The sequence below is a fragment of the Myodes glareolus genome, chromosome 1 (assembly GCF_982192425.1).
Source record: "Myodes glareolus chromosome 1, mMyoGla1.1, whole genome shotgun sequence".
Classification (NCBI taxonomy): Eukaryota; Metazoa; Chordata; class Mammalia; order Rodentia; family Cricetidae; genus Myodes; species Myodes glareolus.
In genome coordinates this window covers 81,305,435-81,327,605 of record NC_142026.1, presented here as the reverse complement: position 1 = coordinate 81,327,605, position 22,171 = coordinate 81,305,435, and the positions used below count along the sequence as shown (strand labels likewise).

Here is a 22,171-nt window from a genome sequence, read left to right as displayed (position 1 = left end):
TTGCAATCCTTTCTTTACTTACCTCTTTAATTAGGCTCATGAAGCGGGTCCCAAATCGCCAGGGTTTGTGTCGATTACACTGCAAGGAACTGACTGTCATCTGTGGAAACTGTTGGACGGCCACGGACACGACATGCACTGCGTCATACATCAGAGCCGCATCTGTCTGAAAGATCAGAGAGGACATCCCTGTTCACAAAAATATGCAACAGGGCAGGCAGCATCGTGAGGAGAAGGGGGCAGGAAAAACACAAATTTCCAGTGTTTCTTTATATCATGAAAAAATAATTTACTCTGCATTCTGTGGTTCTCTCAGTGAAGACAATGTAATGGCAACTACAACTCATTAAGGACAGTTGACCCATCTGGCCTTTTTTTCAGAAGGCAATAGCCAAGTTAAACAGTGCCCTTATACTCCTTTTGTACTGGAAATATATGAAGACAATGTTTATTTCTCTTCCCACTCTTCTGGGGGTCTATCTTACTCTGTCTCACCACACATAAAATTGGAAGAAATTGTGACATTTAGGATGATTATGTACCTTACATACCCATAAAAGTAAGTAAACAGTTCCCGTATCCAGGAGGAAGAAAAGAGATTTTAAAGAGGGTTACTCAAAAAGCTCAAAGATATAAGCACAGATTTTGTCTCCAGCTCTATTTACAAATATCCGTTCTCAGTCATGATCTACAGACTGCTCAGGGTAAGTATTAATCCCTTTTCAAAAATCTAAGTCTAATCTCTTCTGCTGTTTTCTTCACTCAAAATTTCCATATCAATAAGAGTTCATTTGGCTTCTCAAGTAAAATGAATATGAATTCTACTGTTCTGCACCTGCTCAAGTAGCCAGCCACCTTTTGACTTAATGATAAAAAAAAAATGGTTATAACACATAACAAACAAGAGGCTCAGTGACTGTCAAGAGATGTGTTAAGAAGACCCTCTCCCCCAGTTTTTGGGACCGTGACAGATTTCATACGTACAAGAGAGGGTCACACTGGCAGAGATGGTAGTAGTGAATTTTAAGCCATCTGCTTGGCATGTTTTACAATAAAATCAAGTATTTCCCTTTCTCATTCACACAATTAGTGGTCTGTGAAATGAATTCCAACCTGAATAGGAACCCTGTAGATCATACCATGTGCTACAATACAAGACAAAATAAGGAGACTGTATTTTTCCATTCAAATGTATACTAAGAGCTTTACCACAAGAAGTAGAAGAAGGCTAACTAGCACACTGCAATGAAAGAAAATAGTAGTCATTATTTTTTTCCTTTATAGTCACAAACTTCCTTTTTTAAATAACAGATGGCTAGTTTCATATATTCTAATAATGGCATTGTGGTATCTAGAGGAGTGAATTTGATACAGAAATCCAATATGAAACATACAATTACACTACTTTGTTTGGATCTAAGTTAAAAACTGAGGAATATATCTGGTATATCACACTGGTAGTCCTAAAAGTACTTACGAAACTTGAAAAATGTACTTTTTCCAAAATGCAATGAAATTTTATACCGTATACCTGTCTGAGAAAGGTAGGCAGAGATGAAATCTTTCAGGAATTATGAACAGGCTAGTTTCACACATTACCACAGACAAATACCTTAAAACATCCATTCTCTTTCTAAATTCAAATTCCATTTCCTTATGTGATGGTCAGTCTTGTCAAAATTACGGCATTAGAGATGTAAGACGCAGGCCTCTGGAAGGAGGCTATTTGTTAAGATGTTTAACTGAGGAACAAGGAATTAACATGAATATGGTGGTTCAATGCAAAGGCTATCATCCTTGGCTGAATTTATAAGAAGACAAAAAAGACAAGAGAGAGGATCATATACCTCTCTTGTATCCTTACTACAGGCACAACCAACTGTCTCAAACCCCTGCCACCAGTCCAGCCATGATACTGTACCCTGTAACTTTGAATCAAATCATACTGTTCCTTCTTTAAGTAGCTTTTATCAAGAATTTTTTTGGAACAATAGGAAAAACTATTATATCAAAATCTGGCTTGTCACAAATAAGAAAAATGTATTAACAGTAATTTTAAAGGTATTTTAAATATTGGAATTTTATTTAATACCTTTTCAGGCTCTAACACAATAAAAACAAAAGTGAATAACAACAGAATCTTAAGAAATCAAACAAATATGGGAGAAATAACTCATTCCTGAACAGTGAGTAAATCACAATAGATATAAAGAGCTTAAAAAATACCTTCAAACAAATACAAACAGAGACATAAAATTAAAAAAAAATATTGAGTACTAAAAGGAGCATTTATGGAAATCAGTATCTATATTCAAAAACCATAAAGAATTTGCATAAGCAATCAAGTGCTGTACCTCAAGGAAATGAAAACACAGTAACCAAACAAATGTCAAACTAACAGGAAAAAAGACATAATAAATATCAGAGTATAAATAAGAAAAACATAGTCCTGGAAATGAAAACTGACACTTAGAATTGCTGTTTCTAGAAAATACTGTGTCACTACATAAGCCTAAAAGGTACTAAATACTATGATAGGCTGGCATCTCTACCTTCATTTTGTCCCTATTTCAGTTACCTTGCATATTACAAGATAATTACTTGAAGGATATCTGACTACCAAAAATATAACTTGTGTCCCTTTGGGTCTGAAGGCACAAAAACAAGAGCTAGTTTCTTCAGTTTTATCCACCTTGGGTTACATGAACTGAAACCAAAGCCTCAAAGGACCAATGATCCCCTAAATTAGGACAAATGTCTGTGACATCAGACTGTAATCTGGAGCAGAAGTAACCAGAAATGGCACCAATAACAACTTCTTTAGATCATCTCAGAGAAAAAATCTGAGATAAAATCATTTATATGCAGACCTAGACAGTATTTGACCAGGAATGGATATATATATATATCCATATATATATCCATTATATATCCATATATATACAATTCAATCCCCTTTCCTGGTTCTTTCTCTACTTAAACCTAAGGCTCATGTTACTATATAGATTGGACTAGAAATAACTGGACCTATTTATTCCTTCCTCTTCCCATTGTACCTTATCAAATATATTTTCTCTGCTTTTTAGTATTACTCTTCTTTTGAAAATATTGAAATCAATGACTGAGCCCACCCTGTAGAAGCAGATATTGCATTGGTTATTTCTATTATTTTCTTTTCGTTATTAAATATCTCTCATTTTAATCATTTAGATAAGAATTTGGTATACAATTTTCCCTACTCTTACCACTGTTAACAAAAAATAGCCAGGAAATTTGGAACACCACAAAAAGACCAAACCTAAGAATAATAGGGATAGAAGGAGAAGCCCAGCTAAAAACAAAAAGTATATTCAAGAAAATAATAGAAGAAAAAATTTCCCAACCTAAAGAAAGACATACTTATGAAAATACAAGAAGCTTACAGAACACCAAATAGACTGGAACAAAAAAAGTCCCAATACCACATAATGATCAATTTCTAAACATACAGAATAAAGAAAGAATATCAAGAGCTGCAAAGGATAAAGGCCAAGTAACTTATAAAGACAGACATATTAGAAATACACCCATCTTCTCAATGGAAACAAGGAAATCTAGAAGGTCTTGAACAGGCATTATGCAGGCACTAAGAGACCACAGATGCCAGCCCAGACTACTATATTCAGCAAAGCTTTCAATAACCATTGATGGAGGAAACAAGATATTCCATGACAAAAAAATGTGATCAAACTAGACTCTCTGATTGTGGCTGACAATGGGAGCTGTCTGAGAAGCCATTGATAAAGGCACTGGGACTTGTTTTTACAGGATGTTCTGGCTTTTGGGGACCCTAGTCTATGTGGATGCACAGCTCCCTAGGCCTGGATATAGCAGGGGAGGGGACTTGGACTTCCCACAGGGCAGTGTTTCCTGCCCTCTCTCAAGCAGGGAGGGGAAGGTGGAGGGGAGTGTGGGAGCAGGAGAGGAGATTGGAAGGAGGGAAGTAAGTTTAAATATTTGAATGGAAAAATAAAAAATAAATAAATAAATAAAAGAAAAAAAAAGTGGAATGTAGCCTTGAATGCATTTTGGTCATTTTCTAATCGGAGACAAAGATGTTCAATTAGAAATTTGATATTAACATAATTAAAAAATATTTTAAAGAATAAAACTAATAAATCTTTATATAGAATAACTATAAAAGAAAAAAGAACACAATTAAAACCAAAGATTTACTGACACTACTGAAATGACATGACTGATTAATATGGGGACTTAAGTTTGGGCACCTTGATTATATTGAATTATAAAATTGAAAAGATGACACCTTTGTCACCATATAAACTTGGATAAAAAGATCACACTAAAGTAAAGCTCTGAATAAGGTTGTTTTCACTGCTAAATTTTACCATATATGATGTGAAAGGTCCTTCTGTCGATGTGTTGCTTTTATTGGTTTATGAATAAAGAAACTGTCTTGGCCTGTGAAAGGGAAGAGAAGAGGTAGGTGGAGGAACTAAACTGAATACTGGGAGAAAGGAGGCAGAGACATGAGATGCCATGCAGCCCCACTGGGAACAGACATGCTAGAACCTTGCTGGTAAGCCACATCCATGTGGTGATACATGAATTGATAGAAATAGATTAAACTAAGGTGTAAAAGATAGCCAATAAGAAGCTAGAACTAATGGGTCAAGCAGTGATTTAAACAAACAAGCAGCCTCCTGCTACAAATTGGCATGCCAATGTTGTTGACTATATCCCCATAAAATCTGAGAAAGCTTAAACGTTATTCTAGACACAAAAGAACAGAGTTACGCGCAGCTTCCTGATAACCAACACTTTGCTGGTGGCTGGCAGTGTGCTGCAGCTCTTTTAAGAAAGGTTTTTCTGATTCAGCTGTATAAAAAAAATGTGGTTTTGAAATGGCAGCTTCCTAGGCCATGTTGCCAGCCAAACTCTGGCTCTTTCTGAAAAATGAACACTTAAATGGGGTTTGTGAGCAATGAGTTACAAACTGCTTAATGGCACAACATAGACCCGCTACATACTTGGAACTGGGGCAGTGTGCGTGGCTTGTAGAAGCAGTGAGCATGCCTCTGATTTGTTGGACTGATCATATCCAAAAGGCAAAGCAGCCTTGGCCCTAGCCACACTGTGGCTTAGCATTTTAAGAAGCATTCTAAGATGGAAAAGTGTTTTAGATACACAATAGGACAGATTCAGAAAGGAAGCAGTATGGAGAGAAAAATCTGTGCCCATATTTCCAAATAATGTTTATAAATGATGGTTTTTTTACATTTAAAAGGGGATACAATGTAGATATGAATAATTTACATCGATATAAATCTTGATTTATTGATGCAAATTTAACATCAATTTTGCTATATATATATGTATATATATGTATGTATATATATGTATGTATGTATGTATATCTGATCTTGATTAAGGTATTGTTCTTGTGTAGCTCCTTTAAAAAATGTAATGTATAATTAAGAAACATAGGTTAATAGATAATTATCTATAATAGTCAAGCTTGTAGTCATGTTAGATTTTCTAGATGTGCATAAAAAATATTTCAGATAGGTATTCTTCATATCTTTCAAAGACTATAGAATATAACATTTAAACTGTTTTAATAACTTAGAGCTTTTCATGACAATGAGACACGTCTGCTCCTGGCAGCACCAAGCTACTTCAAGAGGAAGATGGGCATCAAAGAGGATGCTTATGGAGTTTGCTGGCCATTTGGGCAAGAAACTTCTCTTGCCTGGACTGCTTCACTGGACATGCAGTACCCACAGAGAGATGACTGCTGAATTTGTCTAAAGGTGAGATGGTCCTTCGGGGTTCCTGCTTCTTGAAAGAGTCTGTGAGACATCCTTCAGGGTACAGAAGAAAGTGACTGAACTGTCTTTGAATTTTCCTGCTTCATGGAAAAGTCAGCTGGAGACTATAGGCCTGTATGCTGAAGATGGATGCCCCAACTATACAGAAGAACTTTGGGTGACTGTCCAGGCAGTGAGATATCTCTTGTCATTTCTAGAGTTTTGAAAGTTGCTTACAATACACTTTCTGTTTACTTAGGTAATATTATATCCTTCTGGAGTCTTAGAAGGAGTAGAAAAAATTATAGTTATAGCTTTTCTTAGTTATGATAAAAGATAAAGTAAATATAAGTATTGTAACTGTAATTTTTATTTGATACCTGTTTTGCTATATGTAATGTTACTATGTTAAAGGTAAAGCCTTGCTTTTTATTTCAATAGAAAAGGGGAAATGGTGCAGGAGATTCTTCTGTTCATGTCTTGCTTTCATTGGATAATGAATAAAGAAACTGCCTTGGCCTAATTGATAGAACAGAACTTAGGTAGGTAGAGAAGAAAGAACTGAATTCTGGGAGAAAGCAAGTGGAGTGAGAGAGCAGCCATAGAGCTACCAGATTCAGACATGATGAATCTTTCCCAGTGAGCCACAACCTTGTGGTGATATACAGATTAATAGAAATGGGTTAAATTAAGATGTGAGAGTCAGTCACAAAGAGGCTAGAGATATTGGGTCAGACAGTGATTTAATTAATAAAATTTCTGTGTGGTTATTTTGGATGTAAGCTAGCTGGGTGTCCAAAACAAACAAAGGGCCACCCTCCTCATGAAACAGTTATTATTATACTTTTCCTTAGTTATGATAAAATATAAAGTAGATATAAATGTAGTAACTGTAATTCTTGCTTGAAACCTGTTTTGTTATAGGTAATTTTTCTTTGTTAAACTTAAATACTTCCTTTTTATTTAAAAAGAAAAGTGGAAATGATGTAGGAAATCACATCTGATAAAATTCAACAACTTCCTGATTAAAAATAAAGGCCAAATAATTTAGCTTAGGAGTAATATAGTTCAGTGTGATAAAGTCTATTTATAATAAGACAACATCTCACAACATATTGAATGCTGGAAAACTGACAGTGATGTGTTCAGATACAGCAAGAAAGGGATGCCCTCTTTTGTTACTTGCATCCAAGATGATACCAGAAGTCCTACCCAGAGCATTTAGGCAAGATAATAAAATAAATGGTATCTAAACTGGAAAGAAAATAATATCAAATTGTCACTATTTACAGTTAACATAATCTTATATAGAGAAACACCAAACACACCATCAAACCATTATTGGAATTAATACACTACTTCAGCAAAGCAGCATGATATAAAATCAACATTATAATAAATTACATTAATTTATAGCAATAATGAGTTGTCTGAGTTAGAAATTATCAAAGAGGTCCTACTTAAAATAAGCACAAAAAAATAAAATACAAACAACTAAATTAAAGCAAACAGGGGAATTTTTGTTTACAATATAGCTATTAAACATGTTAGAATAAGTTGAAAAAGACATGAGTATATGGTAACACTCCTGCGTTCAGGAATTAGAAGGGTTAATATTGTGAAAATTTTTATAAAATCTAAAGTGACTGACAGAGTCAAGATCATCCCTGTTAAAATAGCAATGACTTTGTTCATAGAATTGGAAAACTAAAGACTAAAGATTCTATGGAACTAAAACAGGATCTGAATTGTGAAATAACCTTGGGTCAAAACAATGCAACTAGAGGTTTTAAACTACCCAGAAAAAAATGCTGTAAGCATAGCATGACACTTACATGAAAATAGCCACACCAACAAATCGAACAAAAATACAGGAAGAAAACCAGGCTATTGACAGTGGTTTCTGTCCTGCTCTCTCCCACAGCATTCAGTCCCAAAGAAATATACAATGACTTACATTAATTACAATAGTGTTTGGCCTATTAGCTCTAGCTTTTTATTGGCTAGCTCTTATATCTTAAATTAACCCATTTAGTTGGTTAGTTAATTATTTAATTAATTAATACATCAAACAGTGTATCACTCAGTACATGGCTGTGGCTTACCAACAAGATCCTGACTGGTGGCTATTGTCTTTTTCCTCTGGCTGCTATATGGCATCTCACTGACTCTGTCTTCTCTCTCTCTCTCTCTCTCTCTCTCTCTATATATATATATATATATATATATATATATATATATATATATATAAACTAAACAGGATATATTCTTTTGTGCCATTGACTGAAAGCAGCTTCTTTATTAATCAATAAAAGCAACACATATACACGATGACTTACCACACCATTTCCACTTTTCTGTTTAAATAGAAAGTCACGTTTCAACTTTAACATAGAATAATTGCAAACAACAAAACAGGTATCAAACAATAATAACATTTACATATGTGTTATATTTTACAATAACTAAGGAAAACCATAATTAAAGCTATCTGTGGGACAATGGTCTTGTACCCTGTAAAGATTTGTTACTTGTAGTGGTTTAATAAAATGCTGATTGGACAGTAGCCAGGCAGAAAATATAGGCAGGGTGACCAAAATAGGAAAATTCTGGGAAGAGGAAAGGCTCAGTCTATAGTTGTCACCAAGACACAGAGGAAGCAAGATGAGAATGCCTTACTGGTAAAAAGTACTAAGCCATGTAACTAATACAAACAAGAATTATGGGATAATGTAAGATATAAGAGTTAGTTAATAAGAAACCTGAGCTAATAGGCCAACCAGTTTATAATTAATGTAAGCCTCTGTGCCTTTCTTTGGGACCAAATGGCTGCAGGACCAGATGGGACAGAAACCTCTGTCAGCAACTGGCATTTGTAGTCAACTGAGTTCTGACAAAGGGGAAATGATAGGCAGTGAAAAAAAGGATAAACACTTCAACACATGGGCTAGCAAAATGGATAACCATTTATAAATTGAGAATAAATGCCCGTTCCTCACTGGTTTCAATTAATACATTAAACTATTAAAAGAAGCACCAATGGAAATCTCATTAGAATGAATAATATTAAAAAAGGAAGAGTAAACAGATATGAAAACGCACAAATGGAACTATATAAAAATTAAATTATCAGTGAAGAAAACTACTAACAAAATAACACTTCTTTACACAAAAGGAAATAACAGCATAATCTATATAGGAAGAAGGTAACTGCAGAGCATGCATTTATTTATAAGTTTATAAAGGATATGTTTGAGGACATCCAACACTTAACATTGGGAAGAAAAACTAACAACATGGTTTATAGATTGGTAATAAAGCTAAATAGACATTTGTCAAAAGCCAGGTAAATCCTCAATAAGTACACAAAAGGTTTCTCAATTTCCTTAATAACCAAAGAAAAAAATCAGAGAAACAATGACATGTCATTCATTGCAGTAAGAGTTTCTTCTGTCCAAAGAAAACAGTTAACAGGTACCGACAAAGACAACAAGAATATAAAGGTCATATACACTGTTAGTGACCCTTAAATTTGCATGATACTATGAAAAGCAGAAATAAGATTGTACAATGATTTAAAAAAGAGCCATACTTTCATGCAGCAATCATTCAGATTTTGGGGAGTTCTGACGAGAACTAAACACTGTTCTCTTTTGAAAGTAAATCTATGAGGTGTTATTCAATTTGAATATAATTTTGTTCCTAATTCATTTTCATTATATCAACTCTAAAGGGTATTTTGTAGCTACACACAAAGGATAATATTTAAAATTACACTACAATTGAGTATAAAAAGTTATTTTTTTACAAAACTATTTATGTACTAAATTCAGATCAACTAGTTAGAAAAATTTAGAGTTATTTGTTGCCTGAACATTCAAGTATAATCACACACTTGTGTAGAAGTATGTATTGTCACTCTTATTTTATAGCTAAAGACTCTGTTCACACTGGAGTTCATATCAGAAGAAGGGAGAACAGTGAGAACACTCTTCACTGACAGGGTTCATATAAGAAGAAGAAAGTGAAGATTAGGAAGTTAAGTTTCAATCCCATTAAACCAAACGAGAGGCCCATGCATCACTGCTCGTCAAGCATCTATCAACTAAAATAGGCACTACCCTGAATGCCTACCTTAGACTGTATTCGGCTTTGGACCTTTGTGATTCTTTCAAAATTAAATTGTCTAAAATAAAAACACTACCTATCATTACAAAATGTGTCTTTCAACTCCTTTAAAATGTGTGATATGAAACAATCCCTTTCAGTATACAAAAGATAACCTTTCTAATGAATGTCCTGGAATAGTCGCAAAACACCCTTATAGAACACCTCATTATGAGTTCATTTTAATTTTTTCTTGTTCCTCGAATGACAATAGGAAGGGTGAGGAGGATCCTTTAGGACTTCTTTGAAAAATTAAATTCTAAAGCTTCCACTATTCTGTATATAGTCACCACTAAGAAAATGAATGATGGATTTTTGCAAAAAAGTCCAAATCTACCTCTTGGAAGTGTCTTATATCACTTAAGTAATTTTCTGTTCATTTTAATTAAAATTCAACTGTGTGTAAAATGTTCTTAATATGTTACTGCATAGCATTCATACTCTTAATTTATCTTTAAAACATACCCAAACATAAAAACATAATAGCAAATGTATTGAACTTTTAAAATGATTGCATAGACTTGAAATTTATATCTAAAAAGCCCTTTTATGAAACCATAGATACTAAACATGTCTATGTTTGATCGACACGTCTTCTTAAAAATTTTGAAATAGACACTCTGAGACAATTATGACCCTCCCCACAAAAAAAATAAGCAACAGATTTGTTTTGAATAAAAAATTAGTGGAGCCAAATAATTCTGACCGACATACATGAAGAGATTACTGAAAAAAAATTCTATAATATTACAAAGATTTATTTTAGCAAAAGTTCATCAATTATAATTTATTGCTTGTAGTTCTGCATTTTTAACAAATCTGTACCCTAGAAATAATGGCCTTAAAATATCCCTATTAAATTTAAGCTGGGAAAAATAAGGATAGGATCTGGTGACATATACCACTAGCACCAGCACTCAAGAGGCAGAGGGAGGCAGATTTCTATGAATTCCAGATCAGCCTGGTATATAAGTTCCAAGGCAGTTAAGGCAATGAGAAAGCCTATCTTAAGTAAATAAACAAATGACAATAACAACAACGAAATTGAGGCCTAGTCATTTTTTAAAAGGTGTATTTTTTTAAAAATAATTTTTAAAAGTTATAATTTTATAAGTTTTGACTGTGTGTGTGTTCACATTACTACTCTTGGTATGGACTGAAACACTAAAACTCACCCAATGTTCTACATGCTATACTTTCTTACATTTCTCTCTTCTACTTAGCTTAGTTTTTAGATAACAGGCCCTTTTGGACAATCACAACACCAACTTTGCAGGTCACATATGTTTTTCCATATGCTGCCTTGCATATAGTAAGTATATTATAGCATCTTTAAGAATAAATGTAAAAGTTCTGCCAAAAAGTTTGCTTTTATAGTAGAAGAAATAGGTGTTGGGGCACTCTGAATAACAATCACACTTTGCCATCTCCTTAGAATGTGTTGCCTCCCAAAGGTACCTTGAACCAAATCTGCCAGCAGCTCCAGCCTGGGAGGAATATGTGTGCAACCTCTGTCCCGATTCCAAATGAATTTATAGTAACAGTTCTGTGAACACATTTATCTTTCCATTAAATAAATACAGGCAGGTTCCCTCTGAGATCTGAAGCAAGCTGGCAGGTGGCAGATCCATTCTGGGACTCCTACGTTTCAGATTTTGCTCATTTCTGAAATCCCATCTGAGTTTCGATGCAAAGCACAAAGAGCTGCCTCTCCAGTAAGTGGAAAATAAGTCTATGGATTCTGACTCTTTCATTGACTTGACGTCTTAACTGAAACAAATAATTTAAAGTAATTCTATTTTCCTTTTTTCTGTGTTTTTTTTTTTAACTTAGAAATTAAAACCAAAAAGATTTTCCAAGGCATTGCTTTGTGGGAAAACAATTATCTCTTTTAAAACTAGATAGTTGCAGTTGAAAAGTAATTGCAAGTGTTGATGGTTAAATTAGAAGAGATGGATATTAAGTGTGATGGGAAAAGAGGAGCATATTGGCCTTGGGTGCTCCTGGGCACAGTCAGCAGAATTTGAAACAGGACTGAGAAATATGCACCTCTCTGACAACAGAAGGGTACACACAGGAAGGGCAAGCCGGTGTTCTCAGCTGGCACACTGTGCCCAGCTCTCTGTCCTTCACAATGCAAGTACATGATGCCTGCTAACCGCAGTAAGTAAATGAGGAAGAACTGCCCTCGGAACCAATCAGGAACCAATTGTGAGACAATTCTCCCAGTAACTCTGCAGCTGCCATTGTGTGTGCGCTGCTGCCAGCTCTTTGTCCCATTCTGAAAGGAGTTCTTTACCAGCAGCTGCAGGGACCACACGGGCTGCATGAGGTAATACATTAAAGCAGTTTCCCTAGTTCCTGGCAAATGGCACACAGCAGGTGTCGTCGGATACTGTTGTTGATCATCAGAAGACTGGTAATCACTTCAAGGTTGACACTGGGCCAAATCAGGAGCCTTTTTAGAAAGTGCAATGCTGCAACTCTCCTAAACATACCTTTGTCCTAAATGAGGTATAGGTCTATGCTGCTCAAGAAAACACATCAGGGTCTGGAAAGGGGGGCCAAGGGGGAGCATTTTCATAGAAACTTTATTTCTATAAAATGAAGTATGTTCTTGGTTCAGTGGAAATTAGAGCAAAAAATTCTCAAATGCATTCTATTGACAAATTTAAAAATTAAGAATAAAGATACACAGTAAACTATTATACTGGATGATATACATATATATTAATGTATATACTAATAGGCCACTGTTGGGCAGGTGACTTCATACCAGAAATGTGACCCCAGGCAAGTATCACTCCTTACATTGTTGCCTGGTAGGAAATTGATTAGGTTGAGTCAGGGTGTCTCTTTGGTTTCATTTTCTTTCATTATGATAAAATAATGTGAGAAAAAGCAATTTGGTAATGAAAGGGTTTATTTATCTTTCAATGTGAGGTGCATCCATGTTTTCAGTAAAGCCACATGTATAGATGGTTGAGACCTTTGGCCACACCATATCTATTGTTCCATGTCTATTTAATAATCTTTCATATACACATTTAATAAACCTTTGGAAATTAGGAAAGGTAAGGTCCATTTTTCTTTTTCTATCCAAATATGTCTGTACACATATTTGTCTCAATCTGTCCTTCAACAATAAACATGTCCTTTGTGTTGCATTTTCTTATTTTTCAAAACTATTAAACTTCTTGTCCACATTAAAACTCTTCTAGCCCCTGACACTCTGAGAAATAAAAGTAGTATCTGTTGTCTACTAGCTATTTCCTAGTGTTCCAGTATTTTATAACCTCTTATACACTTTATGTCTATGCTTCCTGTTTTAGATCTAACCAATGAGATCTCTGTGTTGCAGATATGTGAGATTAAAAGATATACCCCCAGTAATTATAAGAAAAATAACTTTGAAATGAACATATACACTTTCTCTTTACTTCTACATCATTTGGTATCCATGAGGCCTAAAATAGACAAGAGACAAGAGAATTAAACCACAGTAATGAAAAGAGGGAAACAATAGAATTGATTTACTTACATGGCCTTACTGATTATTTTAAAAAGAAAATTTACATTCAGCCAAGATATGAAGATCATGAGGAAAGGATAGGCCTTCATGTCAGTGCTTCCTGAGCTTCCTTTGAGGAACTACCTAAGCCTAAGTTAATGCTATGAGTAACTAACAACTGATCCATTTCCATGGTGTTCCTCTGAATTCATGAATTTGAGTAACTCTCTGTAAACCAATGGTTTCTTATTCAAGGTTCAATCTAGCAAAAACATTGAATGCTAACTAGCTTGTTCTGAATAAATGAGGTAAATATGATTTCTACTCATTGAACAAGGATATAATATATAAATACATACATATATATAATATAATGATGAGGATGATGGTGATGATGCTGATGATGCTGATGATGAAGAAGTTGGAGTTTTTAATCTTCCTAAAGCATAAGCTCAATACCACTACCCTGAACAAGATACAAGATAATTCTGGAAACAAACAACATTACTTTAGATAGCTTTTAGAGTTCTGTAAGTAAAGGAATGCAATGCATGTGGTTTAAACTTATAATCATCAACATTTTGAAAGTGGCCCTTTTGAATTCTAAGTGTTATTATGAACATTGTCAATGTAGTTTACCTGATATAATTTCAAATGCACTATATTGAAGTAGAAGGTCCTATCTATTATTTGTTTTTACCATAATTTCAAAATACCTTTAAACATTTATAAACCAATTCTAAGCTATTTAGATGGTTTTCAAATAACAGGAGGAAAACTCGTCAATTTTAAGATGTATCTGATTAAGTGGCAGCTGTGGAGAAGGTTAAAATGCTACCAGATTTTCAATTAAAAGTTCCATTAAACTAGTGTAATCATTCCTGTCTAATTAAACTCTCCCACTAAAATCAGTCTTTTGTGGTATCTTTTTATGTTTTAAAATGTCCCATGAAGCTCTTACCAGTGTCCCTGAACCATAATATATTGATGGGATTGTTAATAAACTCTACACTAGTCTTAATAATTTAGATCCTGTTAAATCTTGTCTGTTTTCTACATTTGAACTGCTATTGATCTAGAAAAGAGTCAATATCAAGAAGAATTATTCTTGGGACTACCTGCTGATCCCCAATTCAATTATCTTTTGTTTGCAGCTCAAATTAGCTTCTTACATTTAAAAATGCAAATTCATCAATATTGTTTATATTTAATATTTTCATTATCATAAATAAAAATTGATATTTCTGGTTTTAAAATATTGTGATTCTTTATAAGCTGATATCTGGGTATATTCAACAACTAAAATAAAATTGTCATATGAGTACATATTATTAAAAATTTATGAAAGTACTAATCCCAAATATCTACCAAAATACACATAGCAAAGGTAAAATTATTCAAATAATTTTAGGTAAAAACTTATTCAGGGAATAAGTTGCTGAAAAAATAAATGCAAAAATATAATACTAATATGCATGCCTTCTTATTGTATGTTTATTACTTTGCTATTTCTTTCTATTGCAATTTCTCATAATACATGAAAAATAAAAATTTCATGATCACCTTATGGATTAAAGACTACTATTAAATCTATTAATGTTTGTGATCTTTTTCATATTTCAAGATTAGTGGTCTTCTGCAAATTATTCTTGCCAGATAGTCAAATATTTATCAGTAGATCACAATTATGAAAATTGTTAACAGAAAGAAAAAAGTATGTTAACAACGACTAATATCAGCATAAATAATAGAGTGGTATTTAAAAGAAAATTGCTGACTAGGATATACCACAATGGTTAAAAAATTGCCTAGTATGTATTAGACCTTCAATTAGTACATAATTTGGAAATATATTAATTAAATACTGTTTTAATGACACACAAAAATGTCCTGGAATTGCTTATTTTAAGATTTCTTCAATACCTTACTAAATTTAATTTAAAATTTCTTGACACTTCTCCATTGTCTCTATGACCTTTTTGAATGCTTGATTCACTCCACAATACCCACAATAAAGCATCATGTAATAAAATAGAGATACGAAAGATGACTTGAGCATATAACTTCAATAAACTATTTTTCATATAATACCACATGTAAATTAAAACAGGTATATTTAATTTTATTTAGATGAATATATATTAGAGTTGAAGAATAGTTTTCTATTAATACCAATAACTTCAGAAAGTAATGGTAATAAGAACTAATAAAACCAAAGATAGAAAGAATGCAGAGTTAGGTAAATATCAAACCATAATTCTAATATTAATAAAGATTGCATTCATTCATTCATATATTGCAGTCTCTGATTTTAGTTATCTTAAAGTAAATGAGAAAAACTTTTCATACTTTATCACTGTGAACATAAAAAAAGAATTCATGGACTATTTGTAAACCAAATAAAAATTAAGATACCATAATATCATTTTATGCAGTATGTTTTGAGAAATACATCAAAAAGGCAATAATCAATTAAGGTGTACTAAATAACTCTTGATATTTACTCATTAGATTTTTATGCTTGCTGAGAAAATAATAAACTGCAAACCCAAACAGAAAAGACTTTCATTACAGCTATTTTTGTCCAGTATCTTATGCCACTGAGAAAATTAACTTGAAGTAAACAAGGAACAGGAGTTAATGACACTTTACTTGGGAGGATAATGAATAATGCCACACATTTCAATTACTTGTTTTTTAACTGAACAGCAACAACCAAAGAAGGGGTGATATACAAGCTAAATCTAAGGAGATCCAGACATAATAGTAGTATACAGAGAATTGATCCAAGATAATAGAAAAACACTATTAGAGGTGTGAGAATCCCCATTCTCCCCTAAAAGCAAGGGCATATTTTTTTTAAAAAAAAAAAACTCAGAATAAAACAGATGACTGCATAAAATGTGCTTGTAATTGAAACAAAAAAAATTGACAAATTTATTTTTAAATAATTCCAAAATTATTCAGAATTTCTGCAACTTTATCCAGCCAATGAACTTCAGAGTCTTAGAGAACAGTCCTCCAAACATGTGCACCAACTGATATCACGATGTGGTGTCTTAATGAATGAAGTGGTCTTTGGAACATTTCCAGAGTGTCATGACTCAGGTTATAGTCCTTCATCTTCACTTCCTTCCCATAAATGCCTTGATTTTTCTTTCCCATAGCTATTCTCCAATGTTCTTTCCTTCTTTCAACCTTTTAACTTGACTCACTGAATAAACATTAATTCTTCTGCATTTTGAATAATAAACTGCTGAAAATATAACAGCCTCCTATGTTAATTCTTGAGTAAAATAAAATACGATTTTTTACTTAAGAAAAAGGTTGAGTTTATGTTTCATGCAAAGGAACATAAAGTTTACCTTTCCTTATACTTTTGAAATTAGTTGAACCAGAAAGAGTACCCATGATAAAATATTTAATGAAATTTACTGTGAGAATAATAAGCATAGAAAATCTAATATTAGCTTAATGTCAGGTAAGTTTTGAGCTACATAGCCCGGAAGATAATATACTTTTACATCAGGAAATACAGATATAAATATTTCACAAAGAAAAGTTCATTAATTGTAATATTGCTTCTTATAACATTTGCTTCTTTGAACTATTATGACCTATATTTTAAGCATTATTAACTTTATTTAACATTGCTATCATTATGTTACCTCACTTTTGTGATTAGAGACAAGAGGCAACCCATAAGATTTTTAGATGAGAGAAAGCAATGTTCTCACCAGACACAGCTGAATTATGATATACTGGTGCCCATAATGAGGAGCTAGAGAAAAGGTGAGAGTACTATGCTATACAATATTCTCGATATATGTGTCAAGCACCAATTGAAGCATCATAATGTAACTTGGAACACAGTTTATAGAACCAAGAGTAAGTATATGTGTGCATTACAATGTGGCTTGTGGGCTTTCCAAAGTACAAACAATATCCTAAATGTTCCTAAGTAAGACTGAACATATTACATTTATAATTAAACATTATAACATTATTACAACTGTTACCTTGAGCTACTCTTACAAATATGAAAGGATAGATAGTTAATCTCTCTCTCTCTCTCTCTCTCTCTCTCTATCTCTATCTCTATCTGTCTATATATATTATATTATAATATATATTAATGAATTATACCCAGGAAATATTTTAAATCATGTAATCAATGCTTATAATTTTGTTTAAAAAATTATATCCTTAATTTGTGAATACACATAACATATCTTACAATCATTTTTATTCCCTTAATTAAAAAGAAAGACAAAATATAAACTTCAAAATAAATTCAAAAATGTATTTTAAATAGATCACTCATTGTATTTAATAACTAAATTGAGTTTATTAATTCTGAAAAGGTACATTATACTTGAAATGAAATGTAGTTTAAGGCAACAAATTAATTAATATATTTGTATCCATGTATCATTATAAATACACAAGAAGAGAGAGACTATGATAAATCTAAAATATTCACAAGATTATTGATATATAAATTTTAAAGTTTATCTCTATGTTTATTTAAAAACATTGTTCCTATTAAGATTCAGAATTTATGAATAAAATGCAAATAAAAATATATTTTAAAATAAGCTGTTTCTTATGAATTCTAGAAAGTTTTTGCAGTTTGTCTTTGTAGGTCTCAATTTCTTGCTTAAATTATGTATGTAAACTTAACCAGAAATTAGTTAATTCCAAGACTGCCAAACTATGTCAAAAACAAACTATTTAGAGAACATATAGTCTAATGGTAAATCCATGGACAGACACAGACAACCAGCTATGGCATCTCCTGTCTCAGGAGATGTAGTTATTTTACAAATATGAGCAGCAAATGGAGTTATTTATAAATATAGTAAAGCTTTTCCAAAGCATTGTTCAGTTAACTAACAAGGTATATTATTTTCTGCATATGAGCACATGAGATACTAAATAAAATTAAAGCATCATTTGCTGAGAATAGGGCTCCTTTGGAAGAGTGCTAAGGCATTTTCACTTTTGTGGAGCTGACTTGTCTGTAGCTGACTCAGATCTAGATAGTAATACTTGCACTAAACACTTGGCCTTGAAGATATATTCTAGTTACCTAAGGTGGTTTGACAACTATATGTGACCTCTCAATATTCGAAACAAATGTAGTTATTTATGAATTTATTTATAATCAACTTTAGTAATTTGTTACTGACATGGTTGATATTATTCTCCCAGCTGGAGAATGTTTATTTATACAGTACATGACTTTGAGACCTAAAATCTTCATGGCACCTTTTATGTGTTAATTTTAGATTTTCAACTACAAACTCCTTCTAAAGTATTGAAATCAGGGCCACTCACAAGTCTTCCCAGCCCTCAGGAAGAAGAAGCAGGTAGATAGTCATGAGTTCAAGACTAGCCTCTTCTCCATAGTGAATGTCAGATCAGCTAGCTAGGGCTGCATAGTGAGACGGTATCTTAAAAAGATATCTGAGCCGGGCGGTGGTGGCACATGCCTTTAATCCCAGCACTCAGGAGGCAGAGGCGGACAGATCTTTGTGAGTTCGAGGCCAGCCTGGTCTACAAGAGCTAGTTCCAGGATAGGCACCAAAGCTACAGAGAAACCCTGCCTCAAAAAACCAAAAAAAAAAAAAAATTAAAAAAAAGATATCTGAATTCGTAATTATCGGTAAGATAAACTTAATAATATGCTCATCCATTGTTTGTTAAGGCTGATTTGCTGTGATTATTCTAAAACAAGAGGCTTAATGTGCGTGGTATTTATGATAAACAGAGATGGATATGTATATAAAACATACGAATTTAATGATTCTAGTCTGTTAATCATCTCGAAATAGATGTGACCATCATAAATAAAATCTCTTAAATTATATTAGATTGATAGTCCCAGGTACCATGCACAGCAGTCAGAAAAAAGCTGAATGACCTGCCTCCCAGCTGAGTTGCCCCAATACCCAGACCTGGATGCCCAGGGCACATCCCTTGCACCCCTCTCCCATCTGAAAACCAACACTGCTGTTGGGTCCTGTTTATCACTCTGGAGTCCTCACCAGTCCATTAGGGAGTGCATGAGTGATCTGCCTGCTTGCTGGACTACCACTACCCCCTGTATTCCGTTTCCCCAAGACCCACTCCATCACCTAATCTCGCCCATCTCATCCTGCTCTTCTGACCAACTTTCCCCACAACTGTTACATACTCCATATACTCAGGTATATTGCAAATCAGTCAGATAAAGAGGTGGGTGAGTTGCCTCCCAGCTGACCTGCCCACTACCCAATGCTGAATCCCAGGGCACATCCCATGGGCCTCCCACTATCCCATAGCCCAAGTAGCTTTACAGGAGGGCAGCCAGGTTCTAGGGATCACAGGAAAACTCCAACCCAATGATGTTAAATATATCCACAAAAACACAGGCAATAGATATTCTCACACTAGCAACACCCAAAGAAGGAACACACACACACACACACACACACACACACACACACACACACGCACAAACACACACAAAACCACCACCAACAACAACAAAATAACAGAGATTAACAATCACTGCTTATTTATATCTCTCAATAACAATGAAGTGAATTCTCCAATAGCAGACACAGGCTAACAAAATGGACACAAGAACAGGATCCATCCTTCTTCTGCATACAAGAAATATACCTCAACATCAAAAACAGACATTACCTCAGAGGAAAGAGCTGGAAAAAGATTTTCCAATCAAATGGACCTAAGAAGCAAGCTGGTGTAGCTATCCTAATACCTAGCAAAATAGACATTGAAGCAACATTAGTCAAAAGCGAATGAGAAAGACATTTTATATTCATTAAAGAAAAATTCACCAATGTGTTATTTTCATTCTGAACATCTATGCACCAAATACAAAGCTACCAATGTACTTCAAAACCCTGTGCTCTACAGAATTGCAAGATTTAAAACAAATGAACAGCTAACCTGGGCTCATAGGATCTCACAGAGTGTGAACCAAAAACCAGGGAGCCTACATTGGACCCACCTAGACCCTGTGCAATTGTGACAGTTGTGTGACCTGTTCTTCTTGTAGGACTCCTAGCAGTGGGAGCAGCGACTGTCCCTAATGCTTTGACTGGCTTTTGGGAACCGATTTCTTGTATTGGGCTGCCCTGCCCAGCCTTAATACAAGGGGAAGAGCTTAGACCTATGAAAATTTAATATGCTGTGTTTATTAATATTCATGGGAGGCCTGCTCCATTCTTAACATAAATGGAGCAGGAGTGGATTGGGGTTGGGGACAGGAGATATGAGGGTAGAGTATGGGAGGAAAGGAGGAAGGGGAAACTCCAGTATATAAAATAAATACATTTAATTAAAATAATAAAAGGAGAAAATAAATAAAATAAAATACAGTAAAACTTTAAAGGTCCCAGTGCTTTTTAATAAAATATAAATATTTAAAATCTTGTGTTAGACTTTTAATATGATCAATGTATTCTCCAAATAAAGCTACTTTAAAGTGCTTTAATCAAGAATTGTTTTCAATTTTTATGATTTATATTTTAATTGATGTTTTATATATTATAGTACAGTAACTTTAAGTGTATGAAAATTGATCAATATTTAAATCTAGCTAAATGTTATCTTTAAATAAATGATTATGCTACATAACTTTTACTTTATGTCATTATTAACAACATTCACCATGATGATCTAAGACATCTCATGAAGCATCCCTGCAAACTAATTACATTTTTTCTGCCAACATCTCCCCATATTTTTTTTCTCTTAAAGTCATAGGATTTAGTATTCACTATTCTGTCTGTAAGACTGTTATTTTCTTAATTTTTTTTTAAATTGCACATATGTGTAGTGCATGCAGTTTCTTTCCTTCCATACCTGCTTTTCACTGCTTCATATCTTTCTGTTTCATCTATGTTGACAAATATTATAAGACTACCTCATCTCTAAGGCATGAACAGCATCCATTGTGTTCACATAGTTATTTATTCTTTCATATATTGGTGATCATTTATTCTAATTGAATATTTGACTATATAAGACGCATATGAGAGCACAGATGGCTCTTTGACATGTGGATTTCATATGTTCTGACTGTGCACGTAGTAGCAAAGTTACTGAATCACTGGGAAAAGTTGATTGCACTTAAATGAGATCAAACTAACCTAACATTTTGAAACTAAATCATTGTTTTCAGATACACAAAAGCTAGTGTACCACAAAATTCAACCATCCATAGCACTTTTTGACAAATTAAGTTTCAAAAAAAATATAAGAAAGTGCAAACTTGCCATTCACTTCCCTGATTTCTAAATAGTTACATACCATATGCATATTGATTAACCCAATTTCAAGTCAATAAGGAGTTGAAAGAAAATAGAGTATAAGAGTAAGTTCTGCTTCATGGAGAAGGAGTATATGGGGCTAATATTAGATGATAATGACTCTGTGTCACATGATATTTCTATTGAGCATGTCTGGTTTATGTTTCTGGGATAACAGATAAATATTAAATGAGAAAATTAATACATTAAATGAGATAACTTTTGTAAACAGAAACGTAAATGCAGTATGTAAATGAAACTCCAATTTGAAATAATTAAATCATTACACCACTCTTCATATAAATGTGTCGGTTATAAAAGCCCTATACAATGTGACCAATAAGCATTTGTATCTAGAT

The 22,171-nt window shown here is 33.5% G+C and overlaps 1 protein-coding gene across 4 annotated transcripts in view; it reads right to left on the bottom strand.

The window, feature by feature from the left end:
• The window catches only part of Grik2 (glutamate ionotropic receptor kainate type subunit 2), a 625,308-nt gene that overhangs the window by 276,968 nt on the left and 326,169 nt on the right, over positions 1 to 22,171 (bottom strand). For all 4 annotated transcript variants that reach the window (XM_048449039.3, XM_048449041.3, XM_048449040.3 and 1 more), the window contains exon 8: positions 23 to 166. In XM_048449039.3, coding sequence (XP_048304996.2) covers positions 23 to 166 — 144 coding nt within the window. The remainder of the gene's footprint in view (positions 1 to 22; positions 167 to 22,171) is intronic.